At 38.3% G+C, this 27,908-nt stretch overlaps 6 protein-coding genes across 6 annotated transcripts; 2 read left to right on the top strand and 4 right to left on the bottom strand.

Annotated features, from left to right (window-relative positions):
• Positions 1-2,103: 2,103 nt before the first annotated feature.
• LOC137712437 (uncharacterized) lies at positions 2,104-3,591 on the bottom strand. Its single transcript, XM_068451511.1, has one exon. The coding sequence runs from the start codon at positions 3,589-3,591 to the stop codon at positions 2,104-2,106; it is 1,488 nt and encodes a 495-aa protein (XP_068307612.1).
• Positions 3,592-7,006: 3,415 nt separating this feature from the next.
• Positions 7,007-9,168, top strand: LOC137712558 (uncharacterized). Its single transcript, XM_068451641.1, has 4 exons — positions 7,007-7,286; positions 7,526-7,608; positions 8,678-8,733; positions 8,866-9,168. Exons 1-4 carry the CDS (start codon positions 7,115-7,117, stop codon positions 8,942-8,944), a joined length of 390 nt encoding a protein of 129 aa, XP_068307742.1. The 5' UTR covers positions 7,007-7,114; the 3' UTR covers positions 8,945-9,168.
• A 3,942-nt stretch (positions 9,169-13,110) lies between these two features.
• On the bottom strand, positions 13,111-14,811 carry LOC137713872 (U-box domain-containing protein 21-like). The gene has a single exon (XM_068453225.1). It carries the CDS (start codon positions 14,697-14,699, stop codon positions 13,365-13,367), a length of 1,335 nt encoding a protein of 444 aa, XP_068309326.1. The 5' UTR covers positions 14,700-14,811; the 3' UTR covers positions 13,111-13,364.
• Positions 14,812-16,025: 1,214 nt separating this feature from the next.
• On the bottom strand, positions 16,026-21,793 carry LOC137712854 (extra-large guanine nucleotide-binding protein 3-like). Its single transcript, XM_068452027.1, has 8 exons — positions 20,497-21,793; positions 20,263-20,400; positions 19,831-19,935; positions 19,532-19,717; positions 18,498-18,675; positions 17,647-17,882; positions 17,161-17,330; positions 16,026-17,041 (listed from the first exon to the last, which is right to left on the bottom strand). The coding sequence occupies exons 1-8, from the start codon at positions 21,661-21,663 to the stop codon at positions 16,459-16,461; spliced, it is 2,763 nt and encodes a 920-aa protein (XP_068308128.1). The 5' UTR covers positions 21,664-21,793; the 3' UTR covers positions 16,026-16,458.
• A 39-nt stretch (positions 21,794-21,832) lies between these two features.
• Positions 21,833-24,269, bottom strand: LOC137712855 (uncharacterized). Its single transcript, XM_068452029.1, has 4 exons — positions 23,943-24,269; positions 23,273-23,418; positions 22,203-22,321; positions 21,833-22,114 (listed from the first exon to the last, which is right to left on the bottom strand). Exons 1-4 carry the CDS (start codon positions 24,155-24,157, stop codon positions 22,013-22,015), a joined length of 582 nt encoding a protein of 193 aa, XP_068308130.1. The 5' UTR covers positions 24,158-24,269; the 3' UTR covers positions 21,833-22,012.
• A 1,104-nt stretch (positions 24,270-25,373) lies between these two features.
• LOC137712704 (UV-B-induced protein At3g17800, chloroplastic-like) lies at positions 25,374-27,560 on the top strand. Its single transcript, XM_068451837.1, has 3 exons — positions 25,374-25,593; positions 25,909-26,225; positions 26,447-27,560. Exons 1-3 carry the CDS (start codon positions 25,450-25,452, stop codon positions 27,279-27,281), a joined length of 1,296 nt encoding a protein of 431 aa, XP_068307938.1. The 5' UTR covers positions 25,374-25,449; the 3' UTR covers positions 27,282-27,560.
• Positions 27,561-27,908: the final 348 nt, after the last annotated feature.

Genomic DNA, 27,908 nt, shown 5'->3' on the forward strand with positions numbered 1-27,908 from the left:
TCATACACAATTGCTTGTGGCCGAAAGTCCTCCTTTATCTGATCCACGTCACCATAGAAGCCTTGTAGGTGCTTTTCAGTAATTAACCTTCACTATGCTTGATATTGCTCTTTCTGTTAATATAGTATGCCAATTCATGACACATCCTTCAAAGTTACATTTACATTTCTTTAAGAGAATTTTGAGATACTTGCGAGGGACAATGCAATGTGGATCAAAATACACAGAGTCAACTGACTTTCATATAACTGACTATTCTGATTCTGATTAAGTGGCTGATATCAATACTGAAAGATCAATTACTGGATATGTGGTTTGGGTTCCAATTCAATCTCTTGGCAGTCTAAGAAACAATCTACAGTTTCTAGAAACTCGACAGAGGTGGAGTACAAGGCTCTAGCACATTGTGCAGATGATGTGTTTTGGATTCGATATCTGCTCAAGAATGTTCATCAATACATCTTAGTACCTCCATGTTTGCATTAGCCTTAAGTTCTAATCATGTTTTTAATTCTCAAATGAAACACGTAGACACATATTATCATTTTGTTCGAGAGAAAGTTAAAAAAAAGAACCTAATTGTGCAATATATTCCTACAGAAGAACAATTTGCAGATGTTCTTACTAAAGGACTGCATAGCCCAATGTTTCTTCGACATTGTAGCAATCTCAGCTTGGAAGTTCCCAGCTTCGTTTTTTTTTTGTGGTGTTTGGGGGGGGGGGGGGGGGGGGTGGGGGTTGGGTTGGGTGTTCATGTTAGTATTAGTTAAGGTAGTTACAAGGATTGAGTTGGTTAAGGGGTAATGTTGTAATTGTGAGTGTAAGAGGTTTCTATATAAACAAAGTTGACATGTCCTTTGGATGAGGATGTAATAATACAAAACAAAGAGTTTTAGAGAGAAAACATGAAGCAACTAATCTGTTCAGTAATGACAGAACGATTACAATCAATATGTTTGTTATAGATACACTGATGTACAACCACTACTAACAGCTTCTAGAATTAGTTACAATAAGCTCTATAATCTAATGCCACTTGGCATGATTACATCCATAGGATTTATAGACTTGACATCCCTCTAAAGCTCAGGGGATTCAAGCCTAAGATTATGTTATTGAGATTGAAATAGAGTGTAGACAGACCCTTGTTAAGATATCAACAAACTGCTTAGTAGAAGAGACAAATTGAACATAATAGCTGTTTCTTTTTAACAACCTATTATGTTATCCACATGTAACATATCAAATTGCTTAATAAAGGGAGAAGAGTCTGCATAAGTATTGTGAACCCCAAACTATAGTGCTTTTGTTTGGCTTTTTGAGAGAGATATATATTCAGCAAATGTGGTGCTTACTGCTTACAAAGCATATTTTCAGCATAAATAATCCATGAATCTATGTATGCATGTACCAAAATCAATTGACAACGAGAGAGACCGCCCAAAATCATTTAAACTATTAGAAAATACTTCAATTCTCCTATGTGAATGTGAGATTTGTACTCTCAACATAAGCATATTAACATTAAGCACATGAAACTTAAATACAATAAGAGTGTCTCGCTAATTAGTAGTGAATCACTAGCTCCTTCTCATCAGTTTCTTAACTTTGTTGTTTCAGAACTAATGAAACATACATGGCGAGGGTAAAGCACATATATATGTTTGATTTGTGTTTTGACAGATCAATTTAATTAAAGCCCTTGAATCATGGAAGTGAAACCTGACTAGGACTCTCAATAGTAAAAGGAAAGAGAAGCACACCCTTTTATTTATTCTCGTAATAGATATTAAATAACGTATCGTAGCTAGCTTACATATGCATTCATGCATGCAGTTTTATTTATTCTCGTAATAGATATTAAATAACTTACATATGCATTCATGCATGCAGTTTTATTTATTCTGGTAATAGATATTAAATAACTTACATATGCATTCATGCATGCAGTTTTATTTATTCTGGTAATAGATATTAAATAACTTATCGTAGCTAGCTTACATATGCATTCATGCATGCAGTTTTATTGAATCCACATCAAAGCATGCAAAGCGTGATACTTTTAGAGATGCTACCCACAAGTATCGATCAAATTATATATGATCACAGTGGTTCTTCTTCTTCCTTGTGCTTCAAGTTGTAGAAACAGACACCCGTATAAACGCCACCCTCCTTGGAGTAGGTAACGATTTTCTTCTCAGTGCTAACAAGAGTGTCTTTCTGAGAGTAGAAGAAGGGAACATCGCATGAACCCTTTGTTGCTATCAGGCTCACCTTCACCCGAGTCATTGGCTTCACAACAACCGGAAATTCAGTCACAATTGTAGTTTGTGATGTGCGAGCTTTTCCCCACTCATAGACTCCAGTAAACTGATCACCCACTAGTTTAACGTTGTCCTTTTCGTCTACGATGAATAGAGTGGCGGAAGTTATGGTGGTTGGGATGAGGGACGTGAATGAGACCTGATCGACAATGGAATTCCAAGTACTAGCCCTAGTGTCCATGTAGACCAGCGGGATGATTGCATATGTGGGTTCTTTGGTGCGGTTTTCGGCTATTCCAGTGGCCACGACGATCTCGCTTTTATCATAGATCCTAGCATCGGTGAGACGGAAACCGATATCAGAGATTTTTCTGGACAGAACAGGCTCTTCAACTGCCAGGTGCGCCTCTACGGTAATTGTAGGCACGTTCGCACAGAGACAACTAATCTTGGACCCGGTAGTGAATCTCTTGCTGTAGTTGTTGTTGCCCAAGTTGCGGAGAGCTACAACATTAATATTGTCAGTATTGTTGTGGTCGGCAGCCTCGAGTTTGACTGGCCAAAACAGCATGTCAGAGTCCTTGTTGGTGGCGTCGTTTGTGGCGGTCCAGATCCAATCTTTAGTGCTAGTACGCCTCCAGAAATTTTGAGTGTGAGTGGACTTTATGCGAACGCTTCCATCACCTGCGGTGAAGACCTCGTGCCCCACCGACGTATCAATGAGACCAGAGGCTGAGAACTGCAGATGGGGGTGTCCATCGATGGATTTGGGGGTGAGGAATTGGTCATTGTCGCCTTTGAAGGCAACAAGTTTGGGGAAAATCACCAAGGATTCCCAGTCGGTGACTGAAAAGACATCCTCATAGGTTTGAGTGTCGGGATTCTTTTGGGATGCGAACAGGCACGAATGGAAGGCATTTGCCGAGAGTGGCCTTGCGTAGTGTCCCAGTTGCACGTGGCGCAGTCGGAGGAGGACTTTGTTGTTGTTGTTGTGGTCTACTACGACAACCTGAGGCTCCCAGAGTGTGCATGACCAAAGGGATTTATCTTCCACTGGTTCATCAGCCCCGGCTACAATCCACCAGTGGTCTTTGTCTTGTCTTCTCAAGTATTTGTTGTTGTAAGCGAATCTTATATTCACCAGCCCTAGGCCGCCGTTGTTGCCACCATTTGAGGCCGGCTCCACGTGCAATTTTGTGTATGGGCTCACAACATCGTCTCCGGAGAATTGGAGAAACCCTTGGAAGTCACCTTCGTGTATGTAGCGCAAGTATTTGTTGTTACTGTTTGATTTCAGGGCAAGAGTGCTTGGCAATTGTGATGCCATTTCTGATCTCTCACTTTCAATCTCTCTCTTTTGCTCTTTCTATTGGATGTTTGATGATTTGCCGAACTCCAACATGGTATATGGTATTTATAGGCAAATCAAAGGCAGCACGTGAACCTGCTGTTTTTAACTGTAATCTCATCTTTGATGTCCTGTCTTTCATTTATTGGTGATGCACTATTATCCTCTCTTTTTTTTTTCTTTTTCTTTTTTTTTTCTTTTTTTTTAAATATCCTCTTCTCTTTAATTACAAGATACGAGTACTATTCCTCAAATAATAATGTTAAACGTGGTTCATGTGTCTCGACCCGTTGTTCCGATGCTTATATAAGTTATATTGGCAGGTAAAGATTTGCATCGAACATTTTTTTTTTCACTGTTTTTTTCTTTTGACATAATCGATTATGGAAAAATATGAATGTGGAGCAAAAAATAATCAAGAAGAATATGAAGATGACACGTGGATTTTAAGATGCAAATGACAAAATTACCCTCGAGAAATACCGGAACTCCTACACGCGAGCAATGGACAATCATCCCTTAATCAAGTCAAAAGTGCCCAAAATAGATATTTATTTATAACCTATTTCATCCATCCTCATCAAATCTTCTCCACAAGGTAACCCCCAAATCTTTGCTTTCAAATTATATTAATTAACTAATTAATTGATTTATTATTCAATTAATTTATTAATTAGCTACAAATCATGAATCTCACCCAAAAAACCATCCAAGTGGCCGGTCCTCCTCCTCCCAAAGGAGCCGGCCACACCCCTATATAAACCACCTCATTTTCTCCAAAACTCAATTCCAATTCTCTTGCTAAATTCTCTAAACATTTTTCCCTCAAAATTCTAACTTTGGCATCGGAGGTTCTTCGGCCAAAGCCCCCCCATTCATCATGGACGCGTGAGGCTCTTGGCCTTGACCTGTGTTGTTTGTTTTGTAGGTGCAATTTTGTCCGAAAACAAGGAGGAAGAAATTTGCATCTACAATGAACATGATACATTTGCATTCTAGACTTCTCATTTCACTATAAGCGGTCTCCAAATCGAAAAAGTTTCCAAAGAGAATCTTTGAATGATGATTAAAAGAATAAACGATCTAGATTAGTTCCTTAATTTGGATTAGCTCATATAAGGAGCTACAGCAGTGTCCTAAATCATCTATTCCATTATCTTGTGTGCATGTGTGTGAAAACCTATTGAGAATATATAGAAAAATTACTACTGAACTCACCTGTTGTATGTAAAATTCCAATTGAAAAGTGTCCCAGTCACCGCATGGTATGATATCCAAGGTCTGTTGGCTTGTAGCGCAGGGAGAAGTCTAGAATGCAAATGGACCGTCTTCGATTCTTCAGTAATGAACTATATGCCAAAAATATTTGCGATAAGGCAGACCAGCTGGAATGTGTATGTAGCACAAATTCAACATGCTAATGTGCTACACGAGACCAGCCACTGCGGGCCAAAAGTATTTGCGATAAGGCGGGACCAGCTGGAATGTGAATGTAGCACAATTCAACATGCTAATGTGCTACACGAGACCAGCCACTGCGGGCCAAAAGTATAGCTTGGCTAGGTAAAAAGAAGAAATTAATAAATGGAGATCCAAGCACGTTGTTTTATTGTTTGATTGATGGAGTAAGGATTTTTAACAGTGCCTTATGTTGGAAAATATAAAAGAAAATATTTTTGAGATTTTATTTAATTAGAGATTTTATTTGATTTATTTTTTATTATTGCTTTTTTTGTATTTTTATAAATATCTCCTTATGGATAAGAGTTTTCAAGATTGTTGAAGAATTCTTATATTCATTATAAATTCTTATTTTCAACTTGGTAGTTCGATTCTTGATTGAACTCTGTTGTGAACACTTCCTTGCTGTGGATGAAGCTAATTTTCATTGTACACCCACAAGCCTTAAACCTGAGATGAAAATTGTCTACAACTGTTAGAATGAAATAAAAGAGGAAAAAGTATGTGTAGTCGTTGCCTTGGAGAAATGAGATTAATTAAAAAAAAGTTTTTCTTTGTTATGCTAGGTCCGTTTCTTATCATGAAGGCTTTTATGTTTTATTTTTTATTTTTTATTTTGGAGAATTTATGTTTTATTTTATTCTTCTTCTTAGTTTAGTTTGATTATGAGTTTGAGAAGGAAAAAAAAAAAAAAAAGTATGGAAAAAGAGATAATTGATGATGGTGACTGTGGTTGTTTGATTTCAGCCCGAAGGGGTTTGGTAATACCGCTGCCATGTTAATTGGGCTGATCTCTCTCTGTTGTCTCTTCTCTAATGGTTTTCACGTGTGATTTGCTTGCTCATGCAAGTGCAAGCGTAAACAGTGGTGTGGTCAGAATTTTTAAATAATGAGATTATAATATCAATCAAAAAAATTTTATTGGATCATTTCGTCGACCACTTAGTAAGCACATAACAATTCCTATCAACATATGCTAAAAGTTTATGTCAACATATGTCGACAATTACTATTATTTGTAAAGGTTTGTCGAGGATAGATGTAGGATCCTATAGAGTAATGTTGAAGGATGCCAAGGCTTTTCAACTAAAGTATTTCATACAAGAAGAGAGAAAAGGAAGATAAATATGATAGAAGAAAATATAAGAAGTAAGAAGAGGAGGTTGTAATTTAGTTTGTCTTAGGTGTTTATAGGAGCCAAATACAAAACAAAACAAATATACATATGGCTTTTCAAGTTGTTGGAGTCAAGGCAACCGAGGACCCTACACTAGCTCCGCCACTGAGTGCTACGTACTCTACCAATAAAAATTGGAATGAGGATCCTCTCTGGATCCTCTTTGTGAGGATGCCAGAGATCCTTAAATCGTGTCTGTTCATCATATATCGTGTGGTCAGTTTTCATCAAGTACTGTTTATGTTTAATTTAAAATAAAAATATTTAAAATGATTTTTGACCGTACGATATACGATAAACGGACGTGAGTATCCTCATCATCACACTTTATGGCTTTCGTCACCTTCCAGGTGTGACTTTATAGAGTCTCGTTCTCTTTATCACTTGAGTCTCGTTCTTATAGAGTCTCGTTCTCTTTATCACTTGAGTGACTAATTAAGATTTCATAGGCCTTTACCTTTAAATTTTATATCAACTAATGTACGTTTAATGTTCCTTGATCACCTCTATGAGAAATAGCACAGCATCACAAACAATAGACAAGACTACATTCTCGATTTACTGCAAATTTGGGCATCAGGCCCATTTATAGTTGAAAATATAGCTTGGGCTTGGAGTGGACCATAAAACTGCCTAATGGCTGTGGCCCAAACGATGTTGGTTTTGGGCCAACCCAACCGATCCGATCAGACACAAACCAAACCAAACCAAACCAAACCATAGCGAGGGAGGGAGATACTTTTCTAATCTTCCTTCTTTCCTATATGCTTTACTTGGTGATTAAGCCCTCAGGCAGCTGCAAAATCAGAAGAAGTAGAGCAAGTAACAGCGAAGCAAGCAAAGGCAGAGGAATTGGAGGCGAAGATGGGGTTGCAGTGGATGATATTGACGTACGTGGTGGCGGCAGAGGCGGCGTTGGCCTTCCTCCTAACCATTCCGGCGCCCAAGCTGTTGAAGAATCGATTCGTGTCGCTGGTCTCTCTAATCCTCCAACCCGCCCTCTTCATCGTCCCCTTCGCCGGATTTCAGCTCCTGGGTTCGTTTCTTTTCTCGATTTCGCTCCCGTTTCCGTTCCAATCACACTGATATTGTCCTTAATTGTAATTATGTCTGCGATCTGGCCTCTCATTTGAAATGGGGTTTCGAATTTCTCGTTCTTAGGGCATTATATAGCTTTGGATTTCCCAATTTATCTTCTTTTTTTGTTTGATTTTTGGTAACAATGGGTTCCCATTGATGTTTGATTTTGCAATTGTTTCGTTTGATTATGTGTAGATATATACTGGAAGAATGAGCACCGGTTGGCCTGCACCTCTGATATCTGCACTGCCTCTGAGCGTGACCGCTATGAGAAATCGGTCAGTTTCCCATTACTCTCTCTCTCTCTCTCTCTCTCTCTCTCTCTCTCTCTCTCTCTCTCTCCCCGTGGTTTTCATTGCTTTTAAAGCTCTAATATTTGATCAAATTGATCAGATGATGCCTTCTGGTCTTGAACTTGATCAACCAGCTAAATTAACTTATTGAAGTAGAAATCTTGTAACAAAAAAGGAAAATTACATTTTGATCTCCCCATTCACTAATGCTGCCTGGCAGCTTTATTATAATTAACCGCATTTTTTATTTAGGAACCTTCGAGATAATCACATATTCGTGCTTAGTTTTACTCAAAATCAAAATGCTCAATAATGCATATCTGTTTCTTAAATTAGTCCTCCGAATACAGAAATGTAGGGAATTAAATTGTTAGGTTGTTTTGGAATAGGATGGTAACTTGAATCCTGCTTCTTTATCATTTGTTGGACTTTCTTTGTTTGTGGGAATTTGTGGATGAGGGGGGGAAGAAAGGGTTATGCTTTTGGAAATATTCTAGTACGAGATATCTCTACATTTGGGCTGTACATTTCATGAAAATTTTGATATGTGGTCCAATTCTTGCGTTGCAATTTGTTGCACATTCAGCTTTGGGATGTCTTTAGAGTGATTGAGAATAGATATGTCCATGCAAATGAGTGTTTGACAATTTCTCAACATAATGCTCGCGTCTAAAACGACAGTTGCCATTGTTTTGGATTTCTAGGTATCAAGATACAAAGGTTTCAAAGCCAAGTTCATCATCCTTCTTTTTTTAAGGTTTAGAAGATGGAATTTGCGGATTTCTTTGTTTATTAGGGAAATTGGTTCCATTCGTGCATTGTCTTTGAACCATTCATGCGTGGAAAGTTATTTGAACTTTTACTTGATGCACGTAGTTTAGTCTTATCATATTTGATTCGGTTAGGTGACAAAAGAGCTGATCAGCCTAGTCTAGTGATTGCATATTTACCCCTCTGCCAATAAAGAGATACAAAAGTCAAGTTCTTTCTATATCCGTGTTATATTCAATTGTTCTCGACTCATTTCCTTTGTTGCGAATAATATGCCATGCAGATGTACAAGGCTCAAAGGAATGTAATTCTTTGTGCTTCAGCATGTCTGCTTTACTGGTACGTCAGCCAGATATGAAATGCCCCCTTCTTTTTGTTTTTAATTCATAAAAGAAAAAAGGAAGAAGGTAAACTTAAGGCCTCTGATATATGTCTTGTCATTTGATAGCAATCTACAAATTTTGGGCGCAGGTGTCTATTTCGCATCTGTAAATTGTGCAAGGACATTCAGAACTTGGAGGAAGTGGAGAAGAGGTACAAGGACAAGTAGGTTTTCGGATATAGGCCCTTCGTTGGCAGTGGAAACAACCGAGTTAATATTTTTTCATCATAAATGAGAAACCGATGTTGCTTTTAGTGATACTGTAATGTCTTGAATTTGTGTGCGTAATTTGTAGCCGTCGTGTATGTTGTTGATACATTGTTCGTGTAGCTGAAATATACTTTGTTTTCCACATTATATGAAAACTATGGCATTGATCGTTTGTTTGAGTATATGAATTCTAATCTCCCGCGATTCGTTGAGGATCAAAAGATCGTGAGCGTGACGGGGCAGTAGGAACAGGCGGCGCCCCGTCTAGCTCAGAGTTGAATTTTAAATTTCGTTGATGGAACCATCAGATGCATTTCGGCATGGTCTTCGTTTCATCGGCGTATGTTATGCTGCAAGTTTCGTTTACACTTCGTGGCAGAGAAAATCAAATAATTCAATTGAAATGTTCAAACGAGGTCTTCCAACGTATGCAGACTTGGTTTTCACAGAGTCTACATTGACCCATGACACGCTTTAATTTCTTGACAATTGGCCAAATTTGTTGAGTTAATCACTATAATTGCTATATCGTCATTCTATGATGGTTGTCAATGCTTAATCGATACGGTATTTTATTCTGACCAATTTAACAATTAGGATTTGATTTAAAATTTGCACAACATTCAAAATTAATGCAGGACATTATATTATGCATAGGCTTATAAGTTTATAACATTTTACTTATGGAAACGATCTTGTGAATTTCCACCAATTTTGTTTTTCACAAACACTTAACTATAATTCAAGGTTTTTATCGGCTTTGCGAGTTTTTATAAAAACCATCACAAAAACTATTTTGTATCATTTTTGTTGTACCATCACCTTTCTAATAACTTATAATACTTCATCTTATTAAATACGCAAAATATCTTGAAAAAACTTGACAATCATAATTTTTTTACAGACATGCCTGCTGCTTGATAATGGTTTCTTGGCAACTATTTTCCTCCAATTTTTAATTATTTAGTATATTTACTGAGCTAATGATATGTTTTACGAGATTTTATGTTAACTGAGAAAATATTATTTTAGCCAGATTTTGTGGGCTCTCCATGTCTTTAAGAATGTGACTGTACCATGTGCAGAATTCCCACTCGGAGGAGAGGAGGGGCTAAAACACTAACAGCTAACAAGTTGAAAAGATTGAAAACACATTACAAATGTGCAGTACATTATTGACATCCTTGTCGTTCCCAACTCACATCATAAAAAGTGTTCCAATCTTCTTTCTTTTGGTAGGTATGAAACCATGTCCTTATTATCCAAACAAGTTTTGGTTTAGTTTAAACAGGTACATAAAAATTCAGGTTCATCAGTCGGCGCCAACAACTAGACACACAAAAAGGATGTGTTTCGAGTTTCGTTTTCATACGAGAGGTGATTTAAATTGATATAAAAGTGAATAACACATGTTTTGAACGGATTTTAAATGAATAACACATGTTTCGTACAAGAGGTAACTTAAATTGATATAAAAACCATGTCCTTATGATCTGCTGATATAACATCTTAAATGAATAACACATGTTTTGAACGGATTTTAAAATAGCTAAAAGTGTTTTTGGCATTCGAAAGTGCTTCTGAAAAATATTTGGCCAAAAACTTATTAGCATTTTTGGGCCGTACAAGCACTTTTGTGGAGAAGTGTTTTATAAGCACTTGAACTTCTCAATGTAGAACTGTAATATTTATTAAAAAGAGAAATGTTAAAGAGACTTTTAAAGTAGGACTCTCTATCACCCTATATTTTTTTACACAAGTTTTACAATGTTGGCACGAGAATAACGTTAAATTGTGAGATGGCAGTGTAAGACTAAACTTATCAAAAATTACAAGTTAAGAGATTAAGCTCATGAACCACAAAGTTATACAAATATTAAAATCACAATTCAATAAACATAATGACAAACTAACCCGTAAAAGCAGTAGAAGAAGAAGCCAAATCAAACTTCAAACAGTGCACCTTCTCCTCTCTTGCAAAACCAAAAGTACTCAAACTAACAATAGGTCTTAGTTCAATATTGAGCGTATGTTTTGTGAGAGCAATGGCTTATGTTTTTATACTAAACATAGATTGCCCTATTACAATCCTACAAGGAATACAAGACAAAATCCTTGTACGAACTCTATTCTTAAGCTTATCAACATAGAGTTTCAATCCAAACCAAAGTCGAATTAACATATTAAGACTTCTCTATAGCAATCTGAGACAACAAGGATTGAATCACACTCATACTCTAACATTCTCCCACTTGAGTATGATTCATAACAGTGAATAATCATCTCAAATTCAATATAAAGGTGATCACATAAGTCATTCATCAACACACTAGTACATAGACACAACCAGCTTACATAAACCAAAACAATGAATTTATAATTGCCTCTGCAACACAAAATACATATTTAATTTACAAATCACAATGTCCAGTTCATGTTCATAGCAATGTATCTAAGCTCAAAAGTAAACCAAGACGTCTACTCCCACTCATATAGCCACCAAATCTTTTGGAGAACAAAAGCTTAACCTCACATATAACTTACCTATGCATTTTAAAGTATTGAACTTAAGAATCTTTTTTGTTACATCGCAGAATTAACTCAAAAGTCACAATACTTAATTTACACTTTGTAATTATGTGAACCAATATAGCAAAACCAAACTAATTTGCTCCCACTTATCTAGGCGCTATACTTAACACAACCAAGTTAAGTAAAAGATGTGGTATAGCAACTATATTAACTAAAAAAAAATCATTCCAATACAATGAATGACTAATCAGAATCCATATGGAAACCTAATTCGTTTCCTTTTGAATGCTAACCGACATATTAGGATCCTTCTCATTACTTAAACAAATTAAGTAACACAAATAATTCAACCAAATGAATTATAATGGCCGGCCTAACTCTTTGCCTTATGCTTACATTCAAACATATGATTATCCCACTTAAGCATAAGCATAATGTACTGCACAGCCGATAAAGAAACCGGAGATATGAACCAATTGGTTCCCGATTCCTCACCAATTGCATAATCTCAGTTTAGTCATATATTCACAAACCTTAACAATCCCTTGATCTTTTGCAGAAAGATGGTTTAGATAGAACACGATTTTCCCCCTTTTTCAAAATTGAAATCGTCAAAATAATTTTGAAAACAACACTACCTAATCTTTTGCATAAAGTCGTCCTCTCTATTATTTCTTTATCTCAATTATAATTGGATGATCAAGATTTCAAAAAGACAATATTGACCAATTGACCCACAAAAGCACAATGTTCAATTTGTTGTGATAATTGACTCTTGTGAACCTAGAAAACTCAAACTCATACCAAGATGAAAATTTAGGAGTTTGACATATTATACCAGTATAATTCCAGATAAGGAAGCAGAAGAAAATTCATGAAATCTTTATAGATCCCAAACAAAGTAACATGGTATCAAAAATGATCGTAACCGTGAAGAAAGGTTTTCTAGAAAAAGCCCTACAGATTTCTTCACAAACAAAATTCGATCTTTGCTAATTAACATCACGTCTTTTACTGTTTTAGTTTTAAAACTTTCAACTTGAATTCAAGAGCAATAATCTTAGGCTTTGATACCACATGTAAGACTAAACTTATCAAAAATTACAAGTTAAGAGATTAAGCTCATAAACCACAAATTTATACAAGTATTAAAATCACAATTCGATAAACATAATGACAAACTAACCCATAAAAGTAGCAGAAGAAGAAGCCAAATCAGACTTCAAACAGTGCACTTTCTCCTCTCTTGCAAAACCAAAAGTACTCAAACTAACAATAGGTCTTAGTTCAATATTGAGCGTATGTTTTATGAGAGCAGTGGCTTATGTTTTTATACTAAACATAGATTGCCCTATTACAATCCTACAAGGAATACAAGACAAAATCCTTGTACGAGTTCTATTCTTAAGCTTATCAACATAGAGTTTCAATCCAAACCAAAGTCTAATTAACTCTCATAAACATATTAAGACTTCTCTATAGCAATCTGAGACAACAATGATTATTACCCAACCTTATGAATCACACTCATACTCTAACAAGCAGAGAATCTATAGAGAGTCCCACGATAGTGTCTTTAGTATTTCGATATCACAAAAGTACTTTCAAAAGGGCTAACGAGCATGTGTTTCAGAAACAATAATCATTGATATAATACGGTGACATGTGAAAAGAAGAGATTGAAAGTCTATTTTACTTTCCAATTCAACTTGCAGCATATTGCATTAACAAATCTGGAGAATAAAGTAATCAATGTTTACCATTTCAAAAGCTCATCAATTGATGGAACTAAAACTAAGAACTAATTAACACAAAGAATATGTATGTTTTCTTTTGAAAATGTTCATCAAAACGACCTTCTAATACTCTTAAAATCTACGGACTCTATGCATTCCAATCCAGCTCTGTAAGGATTCAAGAGCTTCAGAAGCTCGTTCGTCTTCTCCTTCGTGTGATCATCCCCGCAACGAACCTGTAAAACCAACAAGAGCTTCTGAAATGTACCGACTTGAAGGGCCTCAACCAGCACTCTTTCATCTTGCCTGCTTGCACATTTACACAGCTTCCAAATCGCTGAAATCGAATACTCAGTTGCCATTTCCGATATTCTTAAAATTTTCTTCACTAAAACTGGTATAGTTAGCGCATCAGCATACGCCTTTTCCCTCCCTTCTTCGCAATCACAAAGACTGTCGATAACCGCCAATGCCCTCTCGCTTACGCCCTTTTCCGAGTCCACAAGCATTTCCAGCAATACCGAAACCAATCCCATCTCCAAAAATGCTAACTCGATCTTTTCACCGGCGGAAGAAGATGATGAAATCAAGTACAAAACTACCGTCAGAGATGCCTTGGTAATCGCCGGCGAAATTTTCTCTCTGATGAGCTCGAAAAGAATGTCATTCACCCCACCAATCTCCACCAACGCTTCAACATGTTTTGTGCGATCAGCGCAAGAAAGAAGCTCTTTCAATGCTAGAATGGAGTTTTGCTTCACCGAAAGATCATCACTTTCCTTGAGAAACCAAACCATGCAATGCAACGATGCCTTGGATCCCAAGTGTTTGTGTGACTCTTCATCGAAAGCCGGAAGCATCCAACTCAGCGCAGACAGTAATTCTTCACACACAGTTGCATTTCTCCTTTCGCAATCACTTGCGAAAGAATCAAAGGCTGCAGCGAGTACAGATGCAGCCCCATTCTCCAATATACAGCGCTTGTTTCGCTCGCTCTCGGCCGCCCATTTCTTGATTCTGCGCACACATTCGACGCACCCTTGGTGATCCAAACGTCGAGCTGAGTCCGCTAAACTGAAAAGAATCTCGGAGACCTCAATTGGCATGACGGGAATTCGCGGAGTTGGAACACGTTCAATTCCATAGCGCTTGTTTTCGGTGCACCATTCTTGAATCATTTTTCTGAGACTATGGTTGGGAATCTGATCAAAGCTTCTCAACAACTGATTTGTCACAGGGCAAGTGAAGTTCCCGCCTTCGAGCCACTTGTCGATGCTCTGTCTATCGTAGGTTATTCCGGATGACAATGTGACCGGATCCTTCATCAAGTCAAGCGATATCGGGCAGAGGAAATGGTTCGGGATCAGGGCTTCCATGTCGAGGTCCCCCGGCTGGTTTTTCGCTGCACGGTGGCCGGTTCTCCTCCTTCCCCAGCCTAAAACCATTGGTACAAGCTAGTTTACTGACACAACAGAAGTTATAGGTTAGAGAGATAACGAAGGAAAATTCAGAAAACTAGAGAAGTTGTTTCTTTTGGTTTTGTTGGTGTTGGTTTTTTTGGTTGTGGAAAAATAGGAGGGAGGAGATGGAGTTTATATACCAAAATTTGTTGTCCGAACTACAAGTTTGAGGCTTTCGCACGCGGCGTTCAAAGTACGAGAAGTGGGAAAGAATTGAAAAAGAAAGAAAGGAAATTCAAGATGTAGGAGGAGGAATAGGTTTTCTTTTTTTCTCTTTTTTGGTAATAGTATTTGAATGTTGACCGTTGAAGCTTTCAATGTTTTTTAATCCGTAAATCGTCAAAGGAGGAAGCGGTAAAAGTTAACTCCTCACGGGATCAAACTGTACCAAGCAAACAAATTAGTTGTTCTCTTTTCTTTTTCTTTTTTGACCCTTTGGAATATGACTGAGTGTAGTTTTTTTATTTTTTTTATTTTTATGGTTCAAATGAATTTAGTATAATTATTCTATCATTTGTTTAGAAAAATTAACAAACAAGACATTTAAACAATCATACTAGTTAGATGGTTAAAACTCTCACGACAGAACGAACTCCTCATCCCATTAGACCTCACATAAGTACAATTCTCACTACACACCCTTCTGAGAGTTGTTGGTCAGGCTGTCCTATTGAAAAACTTTCTCCCAACAAAACTTCTCCGACTGAAATTTTTCTCCGAACAAAGACTCTAACCGAAAGAAAAATACTAACACAATAACATATTTTGTTGTAAGTTAAGTTTCTCTCCTCTCAAGATCCCATCTATTACAAAAATGATCAAGTTGGGCAATAAATATGGTAATAACTGGAATTATTGGTTATTATTCTATTCATTTTTTGAGTCTTTCTTTAGGTCTCTGTGATGTAAAGGAACACAAAGTCGGTCAGCTTAACTATGTAAGAACGGGTCCTCCTAGCCTAGCTAGGTTCCTCTATATCAGGCTAAAGGTGTCAGCTGCCTTCTTCACAGCAGTTTTGACTTTGACAGAGTCATAGGCCATTCAATTTCAAACTCCCACCCCATAAAATATAAATAAAAAATTAAACCAGGTTAATTCGGATCTCCAAGATCCTTCAATAACGTCCATTAATCGTATATCATGCGGTCAGAAATTTTATTAATTTTTTTATTTAAAATTAAATATAAACAGTACTGGACGAAAACTGACCGTACAATATACGATAAACAGACGTAATTAAAGGATTCTCACAAAAATGATCTAGAGAGAGTCCTCATTCAATTCGAATTAAGCAAATAGAAATTTTAACCTAAAAACAGAAAACCTTATGAAAGTGGCTTTTTATTCACTTTTGAATTTGCTGTACAGAAAAATACCACCCCTTTAAAAATGAGCTTACGTTACAAATCAATTTTTAATCCTGTACATAACCAGCAACATTGTGAATGAACCTTGAAACCAAATCCGGCCTAAGACGAAAACAAATCCGGCCTAAGTTGAAAACAAATCCGGCCTACGTTAATAACAGGTCCGGCCTGGGAAAGAAGAAGGAAAAGAACAAAGAAACAAAGAAATGCAGCCGAACTGTCTTCGCTACTCATCCTTCCATAAGCTAATCAAACGGCAGCAAGTAGCCCCCCATGTTCGTTGGAGCTGTTTCGGTGTTTCCCCAGTGACAAGTTCACGCCGTCCAACTTTTCACTTCACATGGTGCTCACCTGCAGAGCCCTGGAGAAGCGTGGTCTATTCCTGCCTGACATATGGAGAAGAACTCATCTCCGTGCTGTAAAATGAGTCGTCCCCATTTACTGCAAAGAAATTATCATTCTTTTCTTCATCCCACTTGAGGACCTCCCGTACGTACTTGAATGCCTCGTCAACTGAGGCAGCCTCCCGAGCTCGGGTCTGCGCCACAAACAACTTTTCGCCGCTTATGGATGAATACAGCTCTTTGAATTTCACCGCCACGTAATAATATGCTTGCTGTGCCAGAGACTGACTATTACCATGACGCTTAACAGGACTGAAGTCCTTTAGCCACTCGCAGGCAGACAACGGAACCTGGTTTATCTTGCCTTCAAAGGCATCGTATTTGTTCAGAAAGAGCACAAACGGAGTGTCTCTGAAACAAGGGTGCCGTACCAAACTCTCAAACAAATCTCTGCTTGCCAGCATTTTATTACGAAGAAGACCATTACCGTGGGCCCACATTTGATCATAGTCACTCAACACAACACAAAAAATCACTGCCCTCACATCTTCAAACATTTCCAGCCATTTGCAACCATCACTCAGTCCCTTGGAATTAATGCGAATTAGTTGATACCTGAGACAATAAAATCCAGTGAGCAACAGACTGATGGTCTCATTGGAAACAGAAAAAAAGATAACAGTATGAGCACAAGATGGGAAGCTCGACTGACGATGAAAGAATCAAGGTATTACTTAGTCAAGGGAAGGGGACATTCATAGTTTTCTTTGTATAGCTCAGACGTGGCACTTCTGTCATCAAATGAAAATTCCATAGAGGCAAGCCCATTGCTCTGTGTAACGCCCTCAGCATATAAAATGTCTTTCTCGGAGGGCTCATACTCGTTACTTGATATTTCTATAGCCTGTTAGAAATGAAACACCAAGCGTGCACAAGAATAAAACATGAATATTGCAAATTTAGTTTAGCTAGCGACAAAGCATCCAAGCCTGCTTAAAATGTCACCCACGTATATATCAACCAATTAAACCATATTCAATCCAAACATAGTCTTAATATTAATTCAAAGTAAATGTGAAAGATCATAAACTAAATATGAAAATACCATAAAAGGAATACTATCAATTCTGTGATTAACAAACCTTGATCTTCCAAATAAAGTTTTAACAGGCATGCAATTTGGAGCCGAAAGAGTTAGGCGAAAACGAGTAATGACTAACCCGATCTAAGAAATATTTGGCAACTTCAGGAAGGCAGTCTAGTTCCTCCCTCCTTTTGTATGTTTCCTGGATGGCAGAATCTCTCCACAATTCATCCACAATAGGAGCATACTCACGTGTCGCAGCAGGAAAGAATGCATCCAAGTCTCCGGTTGCCATGATATCCAGTAACCAGTCAGAAAAGTGCTTGAACCTTTGGTTGATTGCATAGATGCACTGCTCTCTTTCATCAACTACTGTTTCACATAAATTCATTTCACAGTCAACCACTGACTTAAGGTTCATTCATGCCTACAAGCAGAGAACCAAATAAGCAAAATATTCTCTCTCTTAAGATGTAAACATTTTCCTCTTCAACCAGTATAACATTTCTTCAATATTAATGACAACGGGACAATCATGAGTTTAAATTATGTTAGACATAAGATGAAACCAATAGCACCAAACTTCCACTCCCTTGGGTAAATAACAACAAAAGGGAAAGCATTTGTTCCTTTTTGGACAGACAAAAAAAATGAGATGCCAACGCCACTGTTCTACTTGATTCTAACAAACAAACAAACAAAATTTGACCACCAGCAGCAGCAGAGAATCAGACTAAGAGAAGGTTGACCCATCTATCAATAAAAAAAACTACCAGCCCTGTCCAGGTAGCTGTATTTGAAGTAGTATTTAACGCAAAAACAAAACAGACATGACCACCATCCATCATGACCACCATAATGCAATGTATCTATGTTAGAAACAACTACAACAATCATGGATCTAGAGTTTTGTTGCAAAGATGGACATGGACATAGCAAGCAGCTACCGTCTTTTTGTAAACAGAAAAAGTAAAAGGTCATGTTGACCTGAAGGGGACTCATGAGCAGCCAACAAAGATATCCTATTCTCCGTCAACGCTTCCTCTTCAAAACGTTCTCGGCCCTCAAGTAATATACTTAGATACTTATACATATTGCTCTGAATCATGAGTTTGATGTTCTGCAGCTCTTCGGAAGTGAACTTGTTCCCATATAAGAGCTTAGCCTGTTCCATGGGAAAAAGAAGGATGACATAAGCATTTTTAAGATGTTGTACTGTCCAAGAAATAAAGCTTCCAAAGTTCTGATACCAAAAAAAAGCGAATGAAATAATAAACAACAAAAACAAAAGCACCAAGCCCTAGGGGCTTTTCGCTAAGTGGTCTTCAAGGTATCATGCAGTTTGATTATCCACAAAAGGTAAGTTAGTACATTAAATGGACTCCAATCCTATTTTAATATCCTTGTTTTCCCTTGGTTTTGAATCTAAATGATTCACACAAAACCTAATGACTCACAATGCTACATGTTAGCACATCTACGTTAAATGTTTAAATTAATGTTTTCCAAGGTGAATGCCCACATTTACCATACTTGCAATATATCAGCGACTGAGCTAATTGGATTTCCCCTGCTTCCAATAATGTTCTTGATCCATTAAAACATGCAGCATCTTGGCTACTTCTATGGTTTTACCATGCTAAATTCCTAGACTCCTAGTTGGGGTTGTTCAGTCAAAAAGAGCCAATGGTTTCAGTAAGGATTGCAAACCATGTAATGACATATGGAAAGATAAGGTAAGTTCACTATCACGGTAAAGGAAACACATTTTAATTGTCAATTGATGAAATATGTCACGAGTCGAATTGAAAACAAGGTAAATGCAACTACTAAGATCTTTGCATTTAGCGAAAGCAGTTTTAAATATTTTGTAGTTGCATAACTGTAAACCAACGAGGAACCAGACACCGGATAGAGCAAGTCTATTCAAGTCTTGCTTGACTAGAGCAGAAACTAGGAAACACGTAAACTCAAAAAGACGTGTACCATGCAAGGCACCCTGAAGAGAAGGGGGGCAATACCTGCTTGAAGATGGTGCTAGTTCCAGATCCCTCCGAGCCAAATAACAGAAGTTTCTGAACTCTTCCCTGTTCCCAGAATTCCCGGACTGACCTGCTTGAAGGTGTCATCGGATCTTCTTGTGCCCCATTTTGATTACCAGGTGGTACAGGCAATGAGAATAATGAACAAATGAAACGAGTGGATGCCTGCCTACCAAAAACCAAACTGCAAGAGAATAAAAATTTGACTCACAATAATCTGTCACAATTTCAAACATGCACCAAACAACAATTAACCAACATTCAAGGTACGAAAGAACCTTTCCCCATATATTCCCTTTAATGTTATTCTGACCTTCCTCCTCATAAGAACCATCATCATACACCCAAAAATGAGTATCCGGAGGGCACTGCACTTTGGCCAGCTGAGAAGCAAGTGAAAAGGAAAATGATACGCTTTGTGTTATGTAATCAAATGATTTATGCAATCACCAAAAAATTTGAAGAAGCTTCTTCTTATTGTTAACTTTCATTAGAAGACTTTCAACTAGACAGATGATCATCTTACAAACTTACTTATTATGGAAAATCCTATAGTAGGAATTCACATTTGCAACCGTTGGATTGACGGATTCACTTTTTCATACCAGGGGTTTAGGGTTTAGATTTCCAAATTATAGTTGCATTTGTTTGTATTGAATACGGAGCTCTACTACCGACATACTCATTCATTATGGACATTTAGGTAATACCTTCAACACCCTCAGCTCAATCTTTGTGATCTCTCGGCCATTCATGAACACTTTGGTGTTCCCATTGCTTGCATCAAACCGAATCTTACCCCCAACATTGAGTTTCGAGCTAATAATCCTATCCGGCTTCTCACCCTCCTGAAATCAAGCACACAGGACTATAAACATACAAAGCACAAAAAACCCTACTGCAAATGCTCATCCATTTGCAAAAAAAAAAAAAAAAAAGCTCACCTTTCCCCAAAGACCGGAATCCTTATCGTACCAATACCTCCCAGGTTTCAACTTCTGAGGAGGCAATTCACATCCCAAAATCTCAGCCAGTTCTTCTTCCCTCAGCTTGCTTCCATTCACAACCAACTGCTCCGGCCGAAGCTGATTGGCGGGGCACTCCTTCTCGCCCCTCATTATCTGCCGAATCTCCAAAGGGCTGCAAACCCTCGACAGGATCCTCGAACACTTCCCCAAGTTTGACCTCTTGGACTCGTCTATTGGCTGCCCAATGCAGCTCACACATTTCCTCCCCTCCGGCATCGACCCCATCGCCTTCAGCAAGCAATTGCTGCAATACTTGGCGTCGCACACCAAACACCACTCTCTCTCCTTCAATCTGTTCCCTTTCCCGCACCTGCTGCAAATCCCTCTCTTACTCGATCGCCTCCCTGGCGAAGAGGCCCCTACAACCGGCGATCCCACCTGTTCGGTGGCCGCGCTCGATTGCGGGGACGAGTCGTTATCTTCACCCTCGTCCTCGTTCTCCGAATCTCTTGGTTCATTGAAAGTCACGACAGCCGCCCTCTTTCCTCCGGTGGCGCCGCCGATCGGTTTGTGCTCCAAGTCCGAGTCTTGAGCCGGCAACTCAGAGCTGAAACCTTCCTCAGCTCCTTCAAATTCCGACCCTTCCCTGCTGTTTCGCAGCTCCGGTTGCGTCCTCGGAGTCGAAGACGACGTCGTTCTACTCGTCTCCTTCACAACGCCGCCGTTCCTCATCCGACTGAACCGCGAGACCTTCTGACCGACCGGCGACGCCACCGGAATCGAAGACGGGGCTTGAACCGAACCAGCGGTCACGGAAGAAGAGTAAAGATTGAGAGAGCCGAGGTTAACCGGATCAACCTTGGGCGGGTCGTAGGGCAGAGGAGAGCCTTCGTATTCGACGGCGATGGAGTAGTCGAGGTGCTCTTCGTCGGGTAATGATGCGCCGGCAGGCAGCATCTTTCTGAGGAGGTCCTCCCAGCTCTTCCCGTCCTCCGGTTCGGAAGCCATGGCGGGGCACAGGGTGTTTGGTTCCCGAGAAAAAAAGCTCGAGAAAATGAAATGAAAAGTAATTGCTTTGCTGTACAAAGCAGTTGGGGGGAAGCTAGAGAGTGGGGGAGAAGAGTTGAGAGATGTCAACGTCATCGTTGACAATTTTTTTACATTTCAAATTGATGTTTTTGGAGTTTACAAATAATTAAAAATAAGTATCATTGGAAACTGACAGTTGATTATTTTCGGTGAAACCAAAGTAAATGCGATTATACATTGACTTACTAATGTCAGATGGTCGAGATAAATTTGGCACGAGACGTCACGACAACGTTATTTTTATTAGTAACTGTACGGTAGGAGAGTCGCTCTAATCAAGATATTATCGAAACTGGTGCTTAAGCAAGAATTACATTTAGGGAGAACAGTCGGTGCACATAAGTTATCAGCAACACCGGGTCTTGGTTTTTCGAAATCTCCCTAACAGACTACTAGTACAGTTTCAATAAAATGAGATGCTATACATTAACTTCCGTCGCTGCTGTTTCTCAAAACCAGATACAATATCATCAATTGATTCCTCCCACGAATCGGCTGCTTCAATCTGGAAAAAAATTAACGATAATGTACCCGTCAGCATTACAGTTTTGCATTACAGATTATGGGGTGTCGATGCAATCATAAATACAGACCTCTTGGCAAAGATCTAAAGCAAGACGAGCTCCTACAGCCGCCTCCTCGTGGTTATCTTTCACCTCCAAGTTGATTATCAGCACACATTTCCTAAGAACATGGTCCCGGTTGTTGAGATCTATACATTGTTGCACACGGGTCAGACAAACAAACAAGGATAGCATCTTCAAGTTACAGATTAACTGCACAAATCTTCTTTTAGTTTTCATAAAACTAAAAGATGAACAAAAGTAGATGGTGCTAATACTTTTGAAGCTTCTGTTAAAGTTTGGACTATAAGTTCAAAGTTCAAAGTTCAAATATAAGTCCGTATGATTCATTTGGTTTTGCGAGTTATATCAAGCGAAAGATTATGAAATCAAATCCATAGAGAAATCTGATCAAAACCCAGTTAAGTTATTCAATTTCCGTCTTTTAGGCATTAGAAGAGTCTCTCCCACCTACAGCCTTCTCTGCGAAAAATATCACCACGTATAAAGCAGGCAGACTCAAGCCAACAAATTTCGGCATTCTCCCATACCGTCCAACTCAGGTTTTAACAGTGTCCCAAAAGTTCAAAATTTTCCAGTTCAAAATAAATTCTTCCACATGCTCAACTAAACAGAAACTTTCAACCATCCAGTATGTTTTTTTTTTTTTTTTTTTTTTTTTTTTTATCAAAAACTCTCTTGAGGTTTAAACTTTATCTTTTCCTTGAGATTCATTTACCACAAGTTCCTAGAACCAGCATCTCTGTTGTATGTATAAGTTCTAATAATCCTAGGAACCTATAAACTCAAGGTTTCTTACTTTCTTATTTTTCCCAAATGGAAAAAGAATCCATTTCAAATATCAATCGTTGTTTGTTACCATCTCCAATGATTACGTTAAGCTGAAAGAAATTGCATGCCTATAACTTAAGAGCTCAAACTCTACCAGCAAGTTATATTCCAACAGCTTGACAGAAAGAGATTGCCAAGACGCTAACAACACAAAGAAGAGCATTCGATTAATTGATTATCGAATGACTGTGGACTATTGAAATCCAGAAGATACAAGCCGAAATTAGGAGAAGGGAGTTGAAACCAACCTTCAATAACCATGTCAAAAACCTTTTCTTCGAATGTTAACACCACATCAAAGGAACCGTCGGCAGCATTGTCCTGCCATCGCTGAGGTGCCAGTTTGACTCCCAAGTTTCTTTTAAGCATAGGCAAGATGCCATTACGCTTGTACCTGTACTTATCGTCAAGGTTACACTTTGCATAAAAAACAACACAGTTCAGAACGCAAAGTACGCACATAAATTCCAGTTCATACATCCCACAATACTCGAGCATTGCTACACAGAGCTACCAATCAATAGTCGTCGTCATCAACTATTCTATACTCTTCGCTAAACACCTCGAATCCACAAATATCGAATTTACTCTTAAAAGCCACAAGGGTACGTTCATACACAAAATCTATCAGACTGCCCACTTAATTTCCAAATATTGAAGCTTATATCCTACAATCTCAGTTGCATATATCAACAGTCTCAAAGTTCTTCTTTTTCTTTCCTGTTAACCAATTTGCTCCTACCAAAACCTTTTGTTCGTACTATTTTCTGGATTTATACGAATCTATTTCATCACCAAAATATCATATTCCCCAAAACCCAGAATTCGAAAAACCCAATTGAAACAAGAAAGATACATAATTTGAAAACCCCAATTGAACAAAATCCAGAGAAGAACAAGTTTAGAGGAGGAGGATACAGTTCGGGGTCTTTTCGCCGGAGATCGTCGAACATCTGCTTGTAAGGTGTGCCAAAGTCGTAGACATTGGGTTCTCTGAGGGAGGGACCAGGGAGCTTGACGTGGGCTCCGGTGCCGTACGACGCGACGTCGAAGCCCTGCCGCTTGAGGAGCGAGTGAGCCTCCATGCTCCGGTTCTGGTTCGACGAACACACCATGGCGTACCGGAACTTCATGGCTAACTGAATTCCACCGTCTCTGTCTGATTCACAGATCACAATACGTCCCTTGGGGCGGCTGGGCTTTTCACTTGTTTACCACAAATTAGTCAATTTCTTTTTTCTTTCACTTACTTATTTTTAGGTAAGCTCCATTATACCATCTTCAATCTTTTGTTAAAACCTAAAAAATTTAGTTTTAATCTAAAAGTAGCTTTTTAGCTGGGTTAAAATTTTAACCTCAAATTATTAAAAAATAAATTTAGGTTAATTTTTTTGTTAAAGTAACTTTAAAACAAAAAATTATGTAGACTATCTTAATTTAATTTTATGAATATGTTAATCTAAAAAGATTTTGATTCCGGCAAATATTGAAAAATCACTAACTGACACTATGAAACTCGTGAAACATTATGAAAGAATATGAAACACATAAAAGATTTTTTTTTTTAATTACTTTAGCCGTTAGACTTAAACAGTTAGATTTTTTTTTTTTTTATAGTTGAATTTCATCAAATTAGATCTTAACCGTTGAATTCAATGAATTTATAAATATAAAACTAAAAAAAAATATACATATATGGTGGACCAACCTCACTAACCCAGGAACAATCATGGCCCAAATTTGACCCATAAATGAGTTTTGAGTTTTAATTCATATTTGCCCCAAGAGTTAGAGCAAATTGAGTAAGTTTAGAACTTAACATTTGAGTTTTACTCTAAGGGTTAGAGTAAGTCTTAGAATTCAAAAGTCAATTTTACTTTAATTTATAGGACGCATCCTAAAATATACGTGAGACCAATATTCAAAAAGATTGTGTTGTATATGCAGTAAATTTGATTATAATTTTTTATTATACGTCAACATGTAGAATATTAAGTTTAAAAAGCATTGAATAAAAAAGTTAATTAGCCCGATGCACCTACCTACGTACGAGATTAACATATCTAAGTCATCGTGGAATAAAGTTGAGTTTTATAAAGATGATTTTTAAGTTTGAGGATGCACAATGAGATCAAAATCGAGTTTCGAAAGCAAAATAAAGTAACTTTTAACTTAAAAAAATAAAATGACAACTTTTAAATTTTAAAAAGCAAAATAAGATTAAATTTTAAAGTTTCAGAAATGTAGCTAAAAATAAGCTTTTACTCACTCTTTATTCATCTTTATTTTGTTACTTAAATTAGACGGTAATAATTGGACAGCATAACTCATTTGTCTAAATAGAAAAAGAATTTCATTTGTCTTGTGCGGAATTTTATCAGTTCGAATTGTAAATTATAGGGTTTCGGGTTCGCAGAGCTGAAAGATGGAAGCAGCAGCAACATCGAGTGTTTTTCAATCATCAATCGCCGCCTACAGGCCTTCCAATTTGATTGCCCGACCGGGGATTTTGACGGCCAATGGACCCGGATTTCTGCGTTTGGGTCCCAAAACTCACTCGCCAATCAAGGTATTGATGAGAATTCGTGGGTTCTTGTTACTTTTCAATTTTGCATGATCCCGAATAGTTTGCGAGTAATGAGTTCCTCTTGTAATTGATGAGAATTCTAGGGTTTCTGTTAAATTGAGAAAGATTCAATTTTATTGGGATTTTAGGGGTTTTAGTTGGTGCAGTTCAATTGTGCTGTTTATAGCATATGACTTAAATGTCTATGCAAAAATCAATTTTTAGTCGATATTTCATCCGATTTTTTTCTGAATATTTGTAGCCGTGGCAATATTTGGAGTAGTAGTTGAGTAATAATTGATCTGATTTCATGTTTAGCTGCATCAGTTTTCAATCTGTCAACCGAAGGTGGGGCATAGGAGAATGGGATATGGAAGTAGGAGAGGCTTCGTGGTTAGGGCGGCAGCTGCATCTTCGTCTCCGGACTCAGCTGGTTCTGCTTCTCCAATCGCCCCACTTCAGCTGGAGTCTCCAATTGGGCAGTTCCTCTCTCAGATAATGATTAGTCACCCACACCTTGTGCCTAGTGCAGTGGACCAGCAGCTTGAACAGCTTCAAACCGACCGCGATGCTGAGCAAAAGAAGGAACAGAAGGAAGAGCCTTCCGCTTCTGGTACCGACCTCGTTTTGTACAGGTTAGTTGCAATCTAGATTGAGTGATAAGCTAATAGCCAGTTATGTTTACATTAAGTCAAGTTAAGCTGCGTAAATGAACCATAATTTTAATGCTGTTTTCCTTGGTAAAATCAGAATAAATGAATGAAAAAGTTTGACTTTGCCACCATTTGGTATGTGCAACTAAATGGAGAATTGTAGTTTTGGAGTGAGATATTATTAACTTCTTCTGCAATATCAGGAGGATCGCCGAGGTTAAGGCTACTGAAAGGAGAAAGGCTCTTGAAGAAATTTTGTATGCTTTGGTGGTGCAGAAATTCATGGATGCTAAGGTTTCCCTAGTACCTGCCATTAGCCCAACTTCAGACCCTTCTGGCCAAGTTGATTCATGGCCAACTCAAGATGAGAAGCTCGAGCAGCTTCACTCTCCTGAAGCATACGAGATGATTCAAAACCACCTGTCTCTCATCCTAGGAAATCGGTTGGGTGACTCGTCCTCTTTAGCAAAGATTAGCAAACTCAAAATCGGGCAGGTTTATGCAGCCTCTGTCATGTATGGGTACTTCCTCAAACGGGTTGACCAGAGGTTTCAGCTTGAGAAGACAATGAAGATCCTTCCAGGTGCAATGGGTGCCGAAGACAGTGATATTCACAAATCAGTGGGGGAGGACATGAGGCCTGGCAGTGGAGGGGAGACTTTGCAAGCAGGGGTGTCTTCCCATCCTGAAGTCCCTTCCTTGGCCGGAGGCATTAGTCCTGGGGGTTTTGGCAATGCGCTCAAGCATTCCCGCTTACGGACCTATGTGATGTCATTTGATGGAGAGACCCTTCATAGGTATGCAACAATTAGATCGAGAGAGGCCATTAGCATCATTGAAAAGCACACCGAGGCATTGTTTGGGAGACCCGATATTGTCATCACACCTCAGGGGACTGTTGATTCCTCCAAGGATGATCTCATCAAGATTAGCTTTGGTGGTTTGAGGAGACTTGTTTTGGAATCTGTGACTTTTGGCTCTTTTCTTTGGGACGTCGAGAGCTATGTGGATTCCAGGTATCATTTTGTTGCAAACTGAGTTATATCAAGTTAAAGATCGTTCCTGCCATGGTAAAACTCGGTGGTGCATTGGAGCCCCAACTGCCCTTCTCAAATGGGATAATTGAGGGTAGACCTAGTGAAAAATACCAAATCTTTGGTGCTAATTGCTGTGTATAAACAGTTAAAAAATTTCTTTTGTCCGTGTAATAATAAGGCTTTGTAGGATTGTCAAACTTCCTGTAATTTTGATATATTGGCGCTGACAACCATTTCTTACCGATACAACGGATTAAAAGAACAACATTTGATCATTTTATTTTTGAGTCTTTCCTTTTGTTGCACGTCTACATGGAACTGTAAAGAAATTTGTTAGGCTTGGAAAGATTCAGACGATGCAGAACTGTGCCGAACATGTCAAAGAATGCAAGTTCTGCATCAATCTCTGTAAGGTGTGCAGTAAGAAGCCTTGCCCGTCATAGTAGAACTTGAATTCATTTCGTTTCGCTTTAACGTCGCCTGTCCTTGCCTTCGACCCACCACCGCTGGTCAAGAACTGGATTTGGCTGTGCGCACAAAATTGGTGATTTTTAACAGATTCTTTTCATCCATAAAGTTAACTTTAAAACTGCTTATTCGTCTTTACCTGATGCATATTGGTAGGAAA

Source organism: Pyrus communis, chromosome 13 (assembly GCF_963583255.1).
Source record: "Pyrus communis chromosome 13, drPyrComm1.1, whole genome shotgun sequence".
NCBI lineage: Eukaryota > Viridiplantae > Streptophyta > Magnoliopsida > Rosales > Rosaceae > Pyrus > Pyrus communis.